Raw genomic sequence first — 18,828 nt, 5'->3', positions numbered from 1 at the left:
CGGAGAAAACCTACGCAGGTCACGGGGAGAACGTACAAACTCCGTACAGACAGCACCCGTAGTCAGGATGGAACCCGGGTCACTGGTGCTGTGAGGCAGCAACTCTACCGCTGCGCCACCGTGCCGCCCCAAGTGAATAAGAAACAACAATTGCCTCCCCTGTCAAGGAGCACAGAATAGGTTCTTGGCTCCCTGGAATTGTCCCTTTGGAGATGACAGAACTGATAGACAATAGACAATAGGTGCAGGAGGAGGCCATTCGGCCATTCAAGCCTGTACGCACCGCCATTCAATGTGATCATGGCTGATCATTCTCAATCAGTACCCCGTTCCTGCCTTCTCCCCATACTGCCTGACTCTGCTATCCTTAAGAGCTCTATCCAGCTCTCTCTTGAAAGCATTCAGAGAATTGGCCTCCACTGCCTTCTGAGGCAGAGAATTCCACAGATTCACAACTCTCTGACTGAAATCTTTTTTCCTCATCTCAGTTCTAAATGGCCTACCCCTTATTCCTAAACTGTGGCCCCTTGTTCTGGACTCCCCCAACATCGGGAACATGTTTCCTGCCTCTAACGTGTCCAACCCCTTAATAATCTTATATGTTTCGATAAGATCCCCTCTCATTCTTCTAAATTCCAGTGTATACAAGCCTAGTCGCTCCAGTCTTTCAACATATGACAGTCCCGCCATTCTGGGAATTAACTTAGTAAACCTACGCTGCACGCCCTCAATAGCAAGAAGAAGATGGATTCAAGCAGAAATTCCGGGTGATGTGTAGGATAAAATACTACATGGCAGGGTACAATACCACCTGGTGCATTTTATAGAACATAGAACAGTAGAGCATAAGAACAGACCTTTCAGCCCAGAATGTCTGTGCCAAACATGATGGATGCCAAGACCAACTTCTATCTACCTGCACATAATCCATAACCCTCAATTCCCTGCACATCCATATGGCTATTCAAATGTCCCTTAAATGCCACTATCCTATCTCCGTAAAGAGTTTCAGAGAGATAGAAATTTTCAGAGAGTTTCTAAACATTTACAAAGCTGCATGGATGATCAGCGGTGACAAAAACTTGCGTTTAGATCATGTCAAAGCCATTTCAAAGTATGGTTGTTTGAAGAAGGGTTTGAATCTGTAGAAGGGACCCGACGGGATATATCACCAATCCACGTTCTCCAGGGGTGCTGCCTAGGGGTTGCCAACTATCTCACTCCCAAATAAGGGACAAGGTGACGTCCTGTGCCGCACCCCACGTGACCTCACCCAGCCAGCGGCCACGTGCTCCCGCTCCAACAATGGCGGGCGCCCGGGCCGGGAGGCGGGTTGCTACTCAACCTCCGTTAGACGGCACCCGGGCCTCTGGACCTACATTGTCCGGACCTACAGCGCCCCCCCGGGTCTAATACGGGGCAAGGGCGGTCCCATAAGGGCGGACAAACCAATTTAGCCCAAAATACAGGATGTCCCAGCTAAAATGGGACAGTTGGCAACCCTAGTGCTGCCAGACCCACTTGAGTTACACCAGCATTTTGTGTCTATTTTTCCTAGGCTTGCTTGGCATTGGCACCTATGGACAAGTGCTCAAATGTTTGGTCAGAGGTTTAATTTCAATAGAATATCAAAGGGGAAAGAAAAATAGTGGGAAGGAAAGAGAATCAAGAGGGAGTTCCGGAGATTTAGTGCAGGTGCAGTGCATGGTAGTCAGTGGTGGGGAGGTTAAGATTGGGGATGCACAGGAGGCCAGGACTGGAGCTATGGATAGAGTGGATGTGGAGAGAATGTTTCCACGAGTGGGAGAGTCTAGAACTCGAGGTCATAGCTTCAGAATTAAAGGACGTTCTTTTAGGAAGGAGATGAGGAGACATTTCTTTAGTCAGAGGGTGGTGAATGTGTGAAATTCTTTGCCACAGAAGACTGTGGAGGCCGTCAGTGGATAGTTTTAAGGTAGATTCTTGATTAGTGCGGGTGTCAGGGGTTATGGGGAGAAGGCAGGAGAATGGGGTTAGGAGGGAGAGATGGCTCAGCCATGATTGAATGGCGGAGTGTACTTGATGGGCCGAATGGCCCAATTCTACTCCTATTCCTTATGACCTTTTGATGGCAGGGCAAGACGAATGCATGACTGGAGCCGTGCAATGATATACAATTCTCTGGTGTGCAACCACAGAGGAAATAGGCAGGCCACCACAGCCTTCACACCTCCTTCCTGATGTGGTGCAATGAGGCAACTTGGCGAGGGATAAGCGGATTTTTCTTTTTAAATCGTGGTTTCATATTTCCCACTTCTCACCATCTCATAATTAATTGTTCAAGTATACGTTTTCGAATATAACAATTGATGTCAGCCGAATGGATTCTGGAGCGACTAGGCTTGTATACACTGGAATTTAGAAGGATGAGAGGAGATCTTATCGAAACGTATAAGATTATTAAGGGGTTGGACACGTTAGAGGCAGGAAACATGTTCCCAATGTTGGGGGAGTCCAGAACAAGGGGCCACAGTTTAAGAATAAGGGGTAGTCCATTTAGAACTGAGATGAGGAAAAACTTTTTCAGTCAGAGAGTTGTAAATCTGTGGAATTCTCTGCCTCAGAAAGCAGTGGAGGCCAATTCTCTGAATGTATTCAAGAGAGAGCTAGATAGAGCTCTTAAGGATAGCGGAGTCAGGGGGTATGGGGAGAAGGCAGGAACGGGGTACTGATTGAGAATGATCAGCCATGATTACGTTGAATGGCGGTGCGTACAGGCTCGAAGGGCCGAATGGCCTCCTCCTGCACCTGTTGTCTGTTGTCTATTCACTGCCCTTGCTGCGGCTTGTTCAGGATCCATTTTCAGAGGGAAAATTGCTAGTTGTGTAGTTCTACTCTGAAGAGTGGCCGTTTCACAACTCCGGCTCTTTGCCAACTTATATTTTATTCGGTCACGATTTTAAATTGACTCATCCCTGCAATTGGGCAATCGGGCGTCAGCACTGGGCCCTCCCCTTGACCCCAGTTCAACAGGGCAGGAGGGAAAAATATATATATAACTTGGCAAGTTTTGTTTTTCAAAATTTCCCGCTCTTCCCCAACTTGCTTGTCACTGGATGGGAGATCGGAGGATTCGGCCAATGAAATCAGTCGGACGGGTTGGTACGCTGGTATCGGTATCGTTGTAGCTCGTGTTGCAGCAGTTCATGAGCTTGCAACTTTGTAGTTGGCACAAACTATTTCTGCTACTCTGTGCGGCAAGTGTTCCGCACGTTCCCTGCTCCAGGTGGCCGACCTGCCCGTGCCCCCCATGACCCCGATGTACCATAGTTCATGAAAGGTGTCCTTCAAAGATCTGCAGCAGTTTCAAACATCAAATACTGTACAGGGAAAGGGTCAATTTAGTTTGGTTTAGTTTAGAGATACAGCGCGGAAACAGGCCCTTTGGGCCCACCGGGTCCGCGCCGACCAGCGATCCCCGCAAACTAACACTATCCCACACCCACTAGGGACAATTTTTACATTTACCAAGCCAATTAACCTACAAACTTGCACGTCGTTGGAGTGTGGGAGGAAACCGGAGCACCCGGAGAAAACCCACGCAGGTCACGGGGAGAACGTACAAACTCCGTACAGATGGCACCCGTAGTCGGGATGGAACCCGGGTCTCCGGCGTTGCATTCGCTGTAAGGCAGCAACTCTACCGCTGCACCACCGTGCCGCCCCAAAATTCAGCCCATGAAGTCTGCTATTCAATTCTATTAGATCTTAAGAGATACAGCATGGAAACAGGCCCTTCGGCCCACCATGGTCGGCCCCGCCGACCAGCGATTATCCATACACTGGCACTATCACCCATACACTGGAATTTAGAAGGATGAGAGGGGATCTTATCGAAACGTATAAGATTATTAAGGTGTTGGACACGTTAAGGGCAGGAAACATGTTCCCAATGTTGGGGGAGTCCAGAACCAGGAGCCACAGTTTAAGAATAAGGGGTAGGCCATTTAGAACGGAGATGAGGAAAAACTTTTTCAGTCAGAGAGTTGTGAATCTGTGGAATTCTCTGCCTCAGAAGGCAGTGGAGGCCAATTCTCTGAATGCATTCAAGAGAGAGCTAGATAGAGCTCTTAAGGATAGCAGAGTCATGGGGTATGGGGAGAAGGCAGGAACGGGGTACTGATTGAGAATGATCAGCCAGGATCACATTGAATGGTGGTGCTGGCTCGAAGGGCCGAATGGCCTACTCCTGCACCTATTGTCTATTGTCTATCCTGCACACTGGGGACAATTTACATTAATTTTTACTGAAGCCAATTAACCTACAAGCCTGTACCTCCACCTCTTTGGAGTGTGGGAGGAAACCGGTGCACCTGGAGAAAACCCACACGGTCACAGGAAGAATGTACAAACTCAGAACAGACAGCACCCACAGTCAGGAATGGACCCAGGTCTCTGGCGCTGTGAGGCAGCAACACTGCCACTGTGCCACTGTATTAGAGAATGGCTGATCAGTGTCTTAACTGTTTGCTTCCCTTGACTCATGAAAAATCTATTAACCTTAATTTTGTGATTTCCAAACTCCCCCTCCCACAAATGTTTTTATTAATTGGAGGGAAAAATAGAAGTTTCTTGACCCCATCCAGAGTTGACCAAATTTTGGCTCTTTTGATTTTTGTATATTAAATCCACATAAAGCAAAAAAAAAAGCAAAAAACAATTCACACAACACAGTTTTTTAAAAATATACAAGGACAATGTTTCTCCTTTCCAACCACAGCGAATGCAGCGCCGGAGACCCGGGTTCCATCCCGACTACGGGTGCTGTCTGTACGGAGTTTGTACGTTCTCCCCGTGATTTTTCTCTGAGATTATCGGTTTCCTCCCACACTCCAAAGACCAGCAGGTTTGCAGGTTAATTGGCTTGGTAAATGTAAAAATTGTCCCTAGTGGGTATAGGATAGTGTTAAGAAAATAACTGCAGATGCTGGTACAAATCGAAGGTATTTATTTCACAAAATGCTGGAGTAACTCAGCAGGTCAGGCAGGATCTCAGGAGAGAAGGAATGGGTGACGTTTCAGTCTGAAGAAGGGTCTCAACCCGAAACGTCACCCATTCCTTCTCTCCTGAGATCCTGCCTGACCTGCTGAGTTACTCCAGCATTTTGTGAAATAGGATAGCGTTAGTGTGCAGGGATCGCTGGTCGGCGTGGACCCAGTGGGCCGAAAGGGCCTGTTTCTGCGCTGTATCTCTAAACTAAACTAAACTGATTGGGGACCACAGCCAGACAAACTCAGCTGCTGTATATTATCATATTGAGTCTCATTGTCTGTAACTCATTTTTACCAAGACCACAGCTAACAATGGCCAGTCTCCTTTATCATGTAACTTTTAAACATGTTTTTAATTCATTTGTTCTATACATCTCTGTGTATCACTGTCTATATCTCTTGTTTCACTTTCCCCAGACTCTCAGTCTGAAGAAGGGTGTCGACCCGAAACGTCACCCATTCCTTCTATCCAGAGATGCTACCTGTCCCGCTGAGTTACTCCAGCATTTTGTCTATTCTTAGAGGGCTGCAGATCACGAGTGGACAAGTGCACAGAGGTGAAGAGAGTACCTTTCTCTTCCTTTTCTCCAGAGATGCTGTCTGACCGGCTGAGTTACTCCAGCTTTTTGTGTCTATCTGCTGTATACTGTCTGCGGGTTTAAGAGTGAGTAGTGTTGTTCCTGCAGTCCATCGATGCCCAATGAGTCTGCCACAGGCCCACGTCACTGTTCTGCTGGAATTGTCTTCACCAGTTCCTCATCTCCAAGGCAGAAGTTATAATCCGTGACCCACAGATTCTACACACATGTACCCTTAACCTCCGGGAACCTCTGCAACTATGGGCAACCAAGGTGGTGCAGCGGTAGAGTTGCTGCCTCATAGCGCCAGAGTCCCGGGTTCAATCCTGACTACGGGTGGTGTCTGTACCGAGTTTGTACATTCTCCCTGTGATCATAGAAAGATTGAAAATATCTGCAGGAGGAGGCCAATTGGCCCTTCGAGCCAGCACTGCCATTCATTGTGATCACGGCTGATCATCCACAATCAGTAACCCGTGCCTGCCTTCTCCCCATATCCCTTGATTCCGCTAGCCCCTAGAGCTCTATCTAACTCTCTTTTAAATCCATCCAGTGAATTGGCCTCCACTGCCCTCTGTGGCAGAGAATTCCACACATTCACAACGCCCTGGAACGCGTGGGTTTCCTCTCACATTCCAAAGACGTGCAGGTTTGTAGGTTTAGAGTTTAGAGATACAGCGCGGAAAAAGGCCCTTTCGGTCCACCGGGTCTACGCCCACCAGCGATCCCCGCACATTAACACTATCCTATAACCACCAGGGTCAATTTTTACATATACCAAGCCAATTAACCTACAAACCTGCACGTTGTTGGAGTGTGGGAGGAAACCGAAGATCTCGGAGAAAACCCACGCAGGTCACAGGGAGAACGTACAAACTCCGTACAGGCAGCACCCGTAGTCGGGATGGAACCCGGGCCTCCGGCGCTGCATTCGCTGTAAGGCGGCAACTCTACCGCTGCGCCACCGTGACCGCCCTGAGGTGAATTTGTCTCGGGTGGCGGGAAGGAACAGGGCTTCGGGATCATCTACCCGAGGCAGCAACATGGACAGCTCCATCTTGGGGGAACAGCGCCAACCTTTGATCAAAAGGGCTGCGGAGAGTGTGACTGCTGAAATAGCACAGGCAACAAGCCAAGGTATTCCACTTGACCAAGCACGGCATACACAACAAACGCCAGCACCATGCAAGGACGCCACTGGTCTTAAAATTGGATTGTGCAACAAAAATTAGATAAACGTGTTCATAGTTCACCCCTATCGCAAGAAAGCCATTAAAACAGATAAGCACCTTGGCTGTAAAATTTCAAATATCGTCACACACAAATACAACATGGTCCAAAGGATACAGGATATAATACTTCAATATACTTCATCTATATATTAAAACTCTCGTTTGTTGTCTTGTTTGTGACGGAACTTCAGCCAAAACGGTACATGATAGCGCGACAATTTTAGGCCCACCTTACTCACCATCGTCACTTTAGTGATAATGCAAGTAGTTTTATTGAAATCCGTGCTATATTTTTAAAGTTATTCACATTTTAAAGTTTAAAAGGAGGGGAGGGGGAGACGGGAGTGGGGGAGACGGGAGGAAGGGGGTTGAGGAGAGAGGGGAGGGGGGAGAGGTCAGGGTGCTGCACCAATGCAGGAGAGGTTTGGGCCCAACGGGTCCACTTGGTCCAGTATAAAATAAAAGTCCAATGAAATAATAAAAACAAAAAGTACTGTGAATGTAGAAAACACCTGCACTAAATAGAAATGTTCTTACCTGTCTTCCTCCTCTTCATCAAGATATTTTTTATTGAGAACATAGTCCCGCAGAAACTTTTCCCCTTCATCCAATTGAGGATCATTCCAGTAATCTCGTAGGTATTTCTGTAACATGGTCAAAACATTTCCTTTTATGTAAGTCCAGCACAGATACTGACCTCCCCACCATCGAAGAGATCTGCAGGAGTCAATAGACAATAGGTGCAGGAGGAGGCCATTCGGCCCTTCGAGCCAGCACCTCCATTCAATGTGATCATGGCTGATCATTCTCAATTGGTACCCCGACCCTGCCTTCTCCCCATACCCCCTGACTCTGCTATCCTTAAGAGCTCTATCTAGCTCTCTCTTGAAAGCATCCAGCCAATTGGCCTCCACTACCTTCTGAGGCAGTGAATTCCACAGATTTACAACTCTCTGACCGAAAAGGTTTTTCCTCATCTCCGTTCTAAATGGCCTACCCCTTATTCTAAAAAACTGTGGCCCCTGGTTCTGGACTCCCCCAACATTGGGAACATGTTTCATGCCTCTAACGTGTCCAACCCCTTAATAATCTTATACGTTTCAATAAGATCCCCTCTCATCCTTCTAAATTCCAGTGTATACAAACCCAGTCGCTCCAGTCTTTCAACAAATGACAGTCCCGCCATTCTGGGAATTAACCTAGTGAACCTCAAAATGGCAGCCAGCATCATCATAGACCCACACACCCTGGCCACACTCTCATTTAACCCCTGCCATCGGGAAGAAGGTACAGGAGCCTGAAAACTAACATCCAGGGTCAGGAACAGCTTCTTCCCTTCAGCCATCAGTCTATTAAACACTATAACCTCCAAATAAGCTCTGAATTACATAGACTTGGGAGCATTGGTTTTGTCCTTTTGCACCATTATTGTTTGTTGTTGTGCATGTGTATGTGCAGCTGGAGATGAACTGAAAGTGTACACAAACCCTCTGGCACTGCTTGAAAAGCAAGTGAGACACCTACCCTCACGAAGGAAAAGACTCCCTGGTAATCTAATTTTTAGTTTAGTTTAGAGATACAACGCAGAAACAGGCCCTTTCGGCCCACCGGGTCCGCGCCAACCAGCGATCCCCGCACATTAACACTATCCTACACCCACTAGGGACAATTTTTACATTTACCAAGCCAATTAACCTACTAACCTGCACGTCTTTGGAGTGTGGGAGGAAACCTAAGATCTCGGAGAAAACGCACGCAGGTCACGGGGAGAACGTACCAACTCCGTATAGACAGCACCCGTAGTCGGGATGGAACCCGGGTCTCCGGCGCTGCATTCGCTGTAAGGCGGCAACTCTACCGCTGTTCCACCATGAGTAATGGAGACCTCGTATAACAATACTGCAGCATTCCTGTTTTCCACTGACCCAAGACCGCCACAATCCTCTAATAATCTCGGACTGTCTAGAACTATGCAGAAGTACACTTCAAGTTGCTAATTCACAATGTATTTTTTTCTTTAGTTTAAATTTTCATCTAATCATAAATAAATTAATATTCCACGGGGAAGATTCCACTTAAATATATCTGTTCGCCTTTCATGTTAAAGCAGTAGGTGCATTTTTTGGGTTACTGCAGTGCCGGTCTGAAAATGAATAGTCTTATGAATCCCACCAAGTTGATTGTAATACTATCATTCAAAAAAAACTCACACACACACACACACAGCATGGAAACAGGCCCTTTGGCCCACCAGGTACACACCAAACATTGATCACCCGTTCACACTAGTTCTCTGTTATCCCCCTTTCTCATCCATGGACTGCAGACGAGGGGCAAATTTACAGAGGGCCAATTAAACTACTAACCCGCAAGTCTTTGGGATGTGGGAGGAAACAAGAGCACCTGGGGGGAGCCCGCGTGGTCACGGGGAGAACGTGCGGTACCCCCGTAGTCAGGATCGACCCCGGGTCTCTGGCGCTGTTGGCACTGTGCTGCACAGATGCTCCTCAACTTACGGTGCCTCGACTTACGATATTTCGACTTTACGATGGTGCAAACGCTGGGCAAGTATTTTCAGTTTACAATGGGTTTATCAGAACGCAACCCCATGGCAAGTTGAGGACCACCTGCACATCTAAAAAGAAAAAAATCTTGAATTCTCAATCTTCCAATCTACCTTGCTGAAGCCCATGCATTCTTTTCTATCTGCACATTCTCTGTAACAGTAACACTATATTCTGCACGCAATTTTTTTTCTTTGTGCACTACCTGGTATAGTCTTGTATAAATGATTTGCCTGGAAAATACACAAAACAAGGTTTTGCACTGTATCTCAGTACACATCCGATTAATAAACCAATGCCAATAAAAATCATCCACGCGCTGTTGGGAGTGTTGACACTGGTTTATCATTGTCACGTACCGAGATACAGCAAGACGCATTGTTTTGCATGTTAGCCCACTAAATAAAACCAAAGGATTTAAATAAAGCTAGAAGTGAAGGGGAAGGAAATTGATGACATGAATCTAAACCTGTGGCATTCCGACTGGTAATGGAGGGGTCATTGTGGTGGATGTTCATGCTAAAATGTAATTTGTGTGTTCTGTTGCTGTTTATTGGCATGACTGTATTGCAAATTAAATTCCTCATATGTTGCAAAACATACTTGGCTAATAAAGTATGATTATGATTATGATGACTTTTGCAATCCTACACGGTTATCATGTGCAGTAGAATATGCTACCAAAGTACAATCCTCCTTGGAACAGAGTTTATCTGATCTCCAGGTGGTTCCAGATAATAAAAGAGCAGCACCATTTTCACCCATATCATACCACCATACTAACAAAACGATCATTTCTAAAGCAGCTAGAGCTACTGCCTCACAACGCCAGAGATCCGGGTTTCATCCTGACTATGGGTACTGTCTGTACAGTGTTTGTACGTTCTCCCCCTGACCTGCATGGGTTTTCTCCGAGATCTTCAGTTTCCTCCCACACTCCAAAGACGTACAGGTCTGTAGGTTAATTGGATTGGTACAAATTTAAAATTGTCCCTAGTGTGTGTAAGGTAGTGATAGTGTGCAGGGATCGCTGGTCAGTGCGGACTCGGTGGGCTGAAGGGCCTGTTGCCGCCATGTAAATCTCAACTAAACAGCAGTTTTGCGCCACAGACTTGACCATTTTACAAGGCACTCGTTTTGAGTCAAAATACTTTTTCTTTAAAATCTAGAAGCAGGTCACAAAAGCATTTATGGAACATTTTATGGAACATTTATGGACCATTTTACAAGGCACTCGTTTTGAGTCAAAATAATTTTTCTTTAAAATCTAGAAGCAGGTCACAAAAGCATTTATGGAACAAACTGCCAGAGGAAATGGTAAAGGCAGGTGCAATAACAACCTTTAAAATACATTTGGACAGGTACATGGATAGGACAGGTACATGGATAGGAAAGGACTAGAGGAAAACGGATCAAATGTGGGCAACAGAGACCAGGTTTGACGGGGCATTGTGGCAGGTGTGGACGATTTGGGCCGAAGGGCCTGCATCCGTGCTGTATGACTCTGAAGGTCAGTTATGAAATTCATTATTATTATCTTAGATGGCAGTTTTAATTCAGGGAAAAACATCCGAGAAGCTTTACAGAGACATTTCTTGCCTTACAGCGCCAAAGACCCAGATTCGATCCCGACTACGGGTGCTGTCTGTACGGAGTTTGTACGTTCTCCCCATGACCGCGTGGGTTTTCTCCGAAATCTTCCGTTTCCTCCCACACTCCAAGGACGTACAGGTACGTAGGTTAATTGGCTTGGTAAATGTAAAAATTGTCCGTAGTGGGTGTAGGATAGTATTAATATATAGGATAGGGTATAGGATAGTGCGGGGATCGCTGGGCGGCGCAGACCCGGTGGGCCGAAGGGCCTGTTTCTGCGCTGTATCTCTAAATCTAAAAAAGGTTTGTAGGTTAATTGACTTCAGTAAAAATTGTAAATTGGCCCGAGTGAGTGTATGATCGGCGCGGACTCGGTGGGCCAGAGAGCCTGTAACCGCGCTGTATTTCTAAACTAAAGTAGGGGGGAAATGTCACTTCAGTTTGGCACATTCTAGAGGGCTGGGCAAATGGTTCATTTTTAAAATAAGAACTTATTAGTGGACTAAAAGGGTGATGGTTTGTCAGCCGGAATAATAATAGCACTTAATTCAAGGATTAAGATTTGGCCTGAGAATTGATGAAAATCTCTCTGGATTGACCACACATTTAGCCCTGTTGAGTGAATGGCACTTGCTGACAGCGAGATATCCATTGTGATAAAGCCAGTTCAACAGTTCATTAAAGCAGTAGGCAGACACAAAGCCTGATGGCATTAACAATTAGACAATGGAAAAGCTTTGAACACAGGAAATCACAGATCTAATCACTGAAAGTGTTATGCTTTATAAATACCCAAAGTAAATCACACATCTGACCCTGAATAGCTGTGAACAAGACACTATCAGTTCCTGTACCATTGTACAACTGTAAATTAGTTACATTTTCTCCTCAGAAGCATCAATTTGCTGACCATTTATAGACAATAGACAATAGGTGCAGGAGGAGGCCATTCAGCCCTTCGAGCCAGCACCGCCATTCAATGTGATCATTCTCAATCAGTACCCCGTTCCTGCCTTCTCCCCATACCCCCTGACTCCGCTATCCTTAAGAGCTCTATCTAGCTCTCTCTTGAATGCATTCAGCGAATTGGCCTCCACCGCCTTCTGAGGCAGAGAATTCCACAGATTCACAACTCTCCGACTGAAAAAGTTTTTCCTCATCTCCATTCTAAATGGCCTATCCCTTATTCTTAAACTGTGGCCCCTGGTTCTGGATTCTTAAACTGTGGCCCCTGGTTCTGGAGCAGAAATGACCAAATATTGATCAGGAGGGCGGTTCTTTGACGATTAAAACGAACTCCTCCAGATTCAGGGACAGTTTCTTCCCAGCTGCTATCAGGCAAATGAACCATCCTATCACCAACTAGAGAGCAGGACTGAACTACTGTCTACCTCATTAGAGAACCTCGGACTGTCTTTAATCGGACTTTACTGGGCTTGGGTCTGCCTGAGCTTTGTTGACCTCCCAGCGAAGCGAGAGGTCCGTGGGGGAATGTTGCCGACTGGCCCGCTGCAGACTGCAGGAGTACGTGCTGAGGGACGCACTGAAGCTCGGTGCAGCCAACGCCAAGGCTCTGTGGGTGACGGACATTCCCACAAAATAAGGGAAGGGATTCCACGCCAGTGGGCCACATGAGTGGCAAGGGTGGGGAGAAATGTTATGCAATTGGTGCATTGAATGTATGTATAGCCTCCGAGAATGTCGGATTGAGTTTTGGAAGGAACATGTCTTGTATATATTTATTTATTGAATAAGCGACATTTATAATAAGCGACGTCATCCATTTCTTCTCTCCTGAGATGCTGTCCGACCTGCTGAGTTACTCAAGCATTTTGTGAAATACCTTCGATTTGTACCAGCATCTGCAGTTATTTTCTTACACTATTTATTGAATAAAGTATATTTTGATTTAAAAAAAAACTTTACTGGGCTTTATCTTGCACTAAACGTTATTCACATTATTCCCTTTATAATGTATCTGTACACTGTGGATGGCTTGAGTGTATAGGAAGGAACTGCAGATGCTGGTTTACACCGAAGATAGACACAAAATGCTGGAGTAACTCAGCGGGTCAGGCAGCATCACTGTAATCCTGTATTGTCTTTCCGCTGACTGGTTAGCACACAACAAAAGCTTTTCGCTGTACCTCGGCACACGTGACAATCCTGTACTTTACCGGATGGGATCATTGATTAAACTTGAACTCCAATGTGCCACCCAGCCTTGACTCTTACTCAGTGGTGCTCTGACCCAAAGAGTCGCCTATCCATATTCTCCAGAGATGCGTTACCTATTCTTTTCCTTCAGAATTGCTGCCTGACCGGCTGAGTTACTCCAGCATTTTGTGTCTATCTTCGGTATAAACCAGCAGTTCTTTCATACACAGGCTGCCTGACCCGCTGAGTTACTCCAGCACTTTGTGACTACTCCCCAAATTCCTTTCCTTCTTTAAGAAAGTCCTTAAAACTATTCACTTTCAAAAGATTTGGTCTTCTGCCTTCATATAATGTAATTTTATGCTGAATTTGATTGATAATTCTGCAGAGAAGGCCTCAAAATACTTTCTCCACATTAAAAACAGCAATTAAATATGATGTATAAGAAAATAACTCCAGATGCTGGTACAAATCGAAGGTATTTATTCACAAAATGCTGGAGTAACTCAGCAGGTCAGGCAACATCTCAGGAGAGAAGGATTGGGCGACTTTTTGGGTCGTGACCCTTCTTCAGACTGAAGGGTCTTATGTTGGCCGGTGTGGGCAAGTTGGGCCGAAGGGCCTGTTTCCACACTGTATCACTGTAAATATGATAGAGTTTTTAATGTAGTAGAGTCATGGAGTGATACAGTGTGGAAAGAGGCTCTTTGGCCCAATTTGCCCACACCGGCCAACATGTCCCATCTACACTAGTCCCACCTGCCCGCGTTTGGCCCAAACCTGTCCTATCCATGTACCTGTCTAACTGTTTCTTAAACGTTGTGATAGTCCCAGCCTCAACTACTTCCTCTGGCAGCTTGTTCCATGCACCCACCACCCTCTGTGTGAAAATGTTACCCCTTAGATTCCTATTAAATCATTTCCCCTTCACCTTAATAAGGTCAGATATCACAACTCTTTTTGTTGAACTATCAAGAGATATCTTAACCATCAGGATGTGTTCGTAGCAGGTTTTAAATAGAGCAACACAAAAGGTATTGAGCCACTACAATGCACATGAAGTTCTTAGAAAGCTGCAAAGTCTGTGCTCAGTGAATTGCAGCTCACATCTCAGATTTCTACAGGCAATTTTACAGGTGGAAATGTAGTCAATCTCAAGCTGGTCACACACAGAGAAACAGAAGGATGCACGTTTAGTAAGATTGTGGATAGGAAGGAACCTTGCCAAAGTTATGCAACAGGGTATAGATCAGATGTAAAGTTCGGCAGAGCGTTGGCAGTTGGGTTTCTCCAGAACAAAGTCAAACCCTAGTCAAACCGCATGTCGAAAACCTTGGCGTGATATTTGACTCTGCATTAAAGTTTGACAAACAAGTCAACGCTGTGGTAAAAGCCAGCTTCTTCCAGCTTCGTACCACAGCTAAAATCAAACCATTCCTCCAATTTGACGACATTGAAAAAATCATCCACGCATTCATTTCCTCCCGCCTAGACGTCAGCAATTCCCAATACACTGGGATCAGCCAATCATCCCTGTCCCGCCTGCAATTGGTCCAAAACGCCGCAGCGAGACTCCTGACGGGTACCCGTAAAAGGGACCACATCACCCCGATTTTGGCCTCTCTCCACTGGCTCCCAGTACAGTACAGAATCAACTTCAAGCTCCTCCTATTCACATACAAAGCCCCCCCCCATATCAAAAAGCTTCTAACCCACCACTCTATCTCCAGGTCCCTCAGGTCGGCCGACTTGGGGCTACTCACTATCCCGCGGTCCAGGCTTAAGTTCAGGGGTGACTGCGCTTTTGCGGTTGCAGCTCCTAGACTGTGGAACAGCATCCCTCTCCCCATCAGAACTGCCCCCTCCATCCACTCCTTTAAGTCCAGGCTCAAAACCTACTTCTACTCCCTAGTGTTTGAGGCCCTCTGAGGGGGCGCTGTGAACTGTTTATATATGTGTTGTTATGTTTGTGTGCCATTGTATGTTCATTTCTTAGTACCTGAACTGATGTGCAGCACTTTGGTCAACGTGGGTTGTTTTTAAATGTGTTATACAAATAAAATTGACTTGACTTGAAAGAAGGTTGAGAGGAGACCCGATATGGATAGTCAGAGTAGAGACATGAGACTTCAGATGTTGTTCAAAAAACAGATGGATGCAGGCCAGGCCGCATCCTGCATGTTAATGGACAGATGATGTTGCGGGTTGGCACTCTTCTTCAGACTGATGAAGGGTCCCGATCTGAAATGTAGTCTCTATAGATGGTCAGACTCCCACTTTCCCCACAGTGGGGGAACGATCAAAAATAGAACATTTTCGTGAATTTGTGGAATTCTCTGCCACAGAGGGCAGTGGAGGCCAATTCATTGGATGAATTTAAAAGAGAGTTAGATAGAGCTCTAGGGGCGAGTGGAATCAAGGGATATGGGGAGAAGGCAGGCACGGGTTACTGATTGTGGATGATCAGCCATGATCACAATGAACGGCGGTGCTGGCTCGAAGGGCCAAATAGCCTCCTCCTGTACCTATTTTCTATGTTTCTAAGAGGGCATAGATCTAAGGAGTTCAAGGTTCCAAGGTCAGTTTATCGTGTTCTGGGAAGTAACTCTTTTCTTTCAACACTGAGAGTGGATGATATCTGGAACTTGCTGCAAGTGGTGGTGGTGGTGGTGAAACAAGTACTGTGCTTGAGATGCTTTTAGAAAGGCACTTGAATAGGCAAGGCAGAAAAGGATACAGACCGAATGTGAGCGAGTGGGATTATTGCAGATGGGCAAAACGGTCGACACGGACATAGTGTGCCAAAGGATCCATTTCTATGCTCTACAACTCTACAATTTTGACCCAAGTTTGAGATTATCTAGCATCTGTAAAAGAAAATAACCTGGGTTGTTATTTTACTCAAGTATTATTTCCAAATGCAATACAAATCAAATATATGTTACATTTTTTCGCCTTCCACCACAGTGAGGAATGCGGAGGAGTCACTGTGGTGGATGTTCACGTTAAAATGTGTCTTGTGCGTCCTGTTGCTTTTTATTGTTATGACTGTAAGGCAAATGAAATTCCTCGTGCGTTGCAAGACATACTTGGTTAATAATCTATGATTGTGATTGATTGCGATTGTGATAACCACACAGGAAGATCTGACGTCAATTATGCCAAGATAATGGAAAATAAATTGAAAGTACTCACTATATCTTTTAGTTGCTCTTTGTCCTCCAAATCCTTTTGCCCTCTCAGCCAACTGATATAAGACTCTTCTTCTTTTTCCTTTGAAAACGCAACACATGAGTAATCATTAGTATTGGTCGAGTTTAAATCTGGACTCTGTGTATAGCCTGATCAGTGAAAGGAAATGAATATGTGCAACAGGAAATTAAAAGAGAGCTGGGGTATCAGTTGCTTTGGCAGTTCCTAAGCAATACCTGATGTCCTCATGGAGCCTAAAGCAACTCAATGCTATTTTTAGTTTAGTTTAGAGATACAGCGCAGAAACTGGCCCCTTCGGCCCACACTGACCAGCGATCCCGCACACTAACACTATCCAACACACAGTAGGGACAATTTAAATTTACACCAAGCCAATTAACCTGGTTTGGTTAATTAGTACAGGTGTCAGGGATTATGGGGAGAAGGCAGGAGAATGGGGTTAGGATTAGGGTTAGGAGGGAGAGATAGATCAGCCATGATTGAATGGCGGAGTAGAATGGCGTATGTAGGTAAATTGGCTGGGTAAATGTAAAAATTGTCCCTAGTTGGTGCAGGATAGTGTTAATGTGCGGGGATCGCTGGGCGGCACGGACTTGGTGGGCCGAAAAGGCCTGTTTCCGGCTGTATATATATGATATGATATGATATGATATGATAGACTTAGACAATAATAGACAATAGGTGCAGAAGGAGGCCATTCGGCCCTTCGAGCCAGCACCGCCATTCAATGTGATCATGACTGATCATTCTCAATCAGTACCCCGTTCCTGCCTTCTCCCCATACCCCCTGACTCCGCTATCATTAATAGCTCTATCTAGCTCTCTCTTGAATGCACTTGATGGGCCGAATTACCCAATTCTGCTCCTATCACTTATGACCTTATAACCATGAACCTGTACGTCTTTGGAGGGTGCGAGGAAACCAAAGATCTCGGAGAAAACTCTCGGGGTCACGGGGAGAACGTACAAACTCCATACAGACAGGACCCGTAGTCAGATTCTAACCTGGGTTTCTGGTGCTGTGAGGCAGTAGCTCTACTGCTATGCCACTGTGCCATCTGGGTTTTTGCTTCCTTAAGTTTCTACACTGGCTCTCCATTTTCAGTTGAAACGGAAGCATACATTTTAAATTGCAAGCTCTCGATTTGCAAGACAGTTGGGAACTTGAAATCCCAACAAAAGAGCCAATGTACCAAATTCACTGACCCCAAAATCAGTAGAACAGAATATCAACAGTCACGGTATTACGTTGTGAAGGATAAGACTACTCCATTTCCTCATTTTATAGTTTTCCAGTGTTACCAAGTCACCGTCAATAGTTCGTATGGGACACAACATAGAAACATAGAAAATAGGTGCAGGAGGAGGCCATTTTCCAATGTTCTATAGATTCAGGATCAGTTCCTGTGGATTGGAGGGTAGCTAATGTTGTTCCACTTTTTAAGAAAGGAGGGAGAGAGAAAACGGGAAATTATAGACCAGTTAGTCTGACATCAGTGGTGGGGAAGATGCTGGAGTCAATTATAAAAGACGAAATTGCGGAGCATTTGGATAGTAGTAACAGGATTGGTCAGAGTCTGCATGGATTTATGAAGGGGAAATCATGCTTGACTAATCTTCTGGAATTCGTTGAGGATGTAACCAGGAAAATTGACAGGGGAGAGCTGGTGGATGTGGTGTACCTTGACTTTCAGAAAGCATTTGACAAGGTTCCACATAGGAGATTAGTGGGCAAAATTAGAGCACATGGTATTGGAGGTAGGGTACTGACATGGATAGAAAATTGGTTGACAGACAGAAAGCAAAGAGTGGGGATAAATGGGTCACTTTCAGAATGGCAGGCAGTAACTAGTGGGGTACCGCAAGGCTCGGTGCTGGGACCGCAGCTATTTACAATATACATTAATGACTTGGATGAAGGGATTAAAAGTACCATTAGCAAATTTGCAGATGATACAAAGCTGGGTGGTAGTGTGAACTGTGAGGAAGATGCTATGAGGTTGCAGGGTGACTTGGACAGGTTGTGTGAGTGGGCGGATGCATGGCAGATGCAGTTTAATGTGGATAAGTGTGAGGTTATCCACTTTGGTGGTAAGAATAGGAAGGCAGAGTATTATCTGAATGGTGTCAAGTTAGGAACAGGGGACGTACAACGAGATCTGGGTGTCCTAGTGCATCAGTCACTGAAAGGAAGCATGCAGGTACAGCAGGCAGTGAAGAAAGCCAATGGAATGTTGGCCTTCATATCATATCATATCATATCATATCATATATATACAGCCGGAAACAGGCCTTTTCGGCCCACCAAGTCCGTGCCGCCCAGCGATCCCCGTACATTAACACTATCCTACACCCACTAGGGACAATTTTTACATTTACCCAGCCAATTAACCTACATACCTGTACGTCTTTGGAGTGTGGGAGGAAACCGAAGATCTCGGAGAAAACCCACGCAGGTCA

The 18,828-nt window shown here is 45.6% G+C and overlaps 1 protein-coding gene across 1 annotated transcript in view; it reads right to left on the bottom strand.

Annotated features, from left to right (window-relative positions):
- kri1 (KRI1 homolog) overlaps positions 1–18,828 on the bottom strand; it is a 69,377-nt gene that overhangs the window by 32,383 nt on the left and 18,166 nt on the right. The window contains exons 8-9 of the mRNA XM_078429299.1: positions 16,351–16,428; positions 7,379–7,485 (exon numbers count right to left, since the gene is read on the bottom strand). Of these exons, the coding sequence (XP_078285425.1) occupies positions 7,379–7,485; positions 16,351–16,428 (185 nt within the window). The remainder of the gene's footprint in view (positions 1–7,378; positions 7,486–16,350; positions 16,429–18,828) is intronic.

Source organism: Rhinoraja longicauda, chromosome 37, assembly GCF_053455715.1.
Source record: "Rhinoraja longicauda isolate Sanriku21f chromosome 37, sRhiLon1.1, whole genome shotgun sequence".
In the NCBI taxonomy this organism is placed as follows: Eukaryota; Metazoa; Chordata; class Chondrichthyes; order Rajiformes; family Arhynchobatidae; genus Rhinoraja; species Rhinoraja longicauda.
This window is presented reverse-complemented; position numbering and strand designations above follow the sequence as displayed.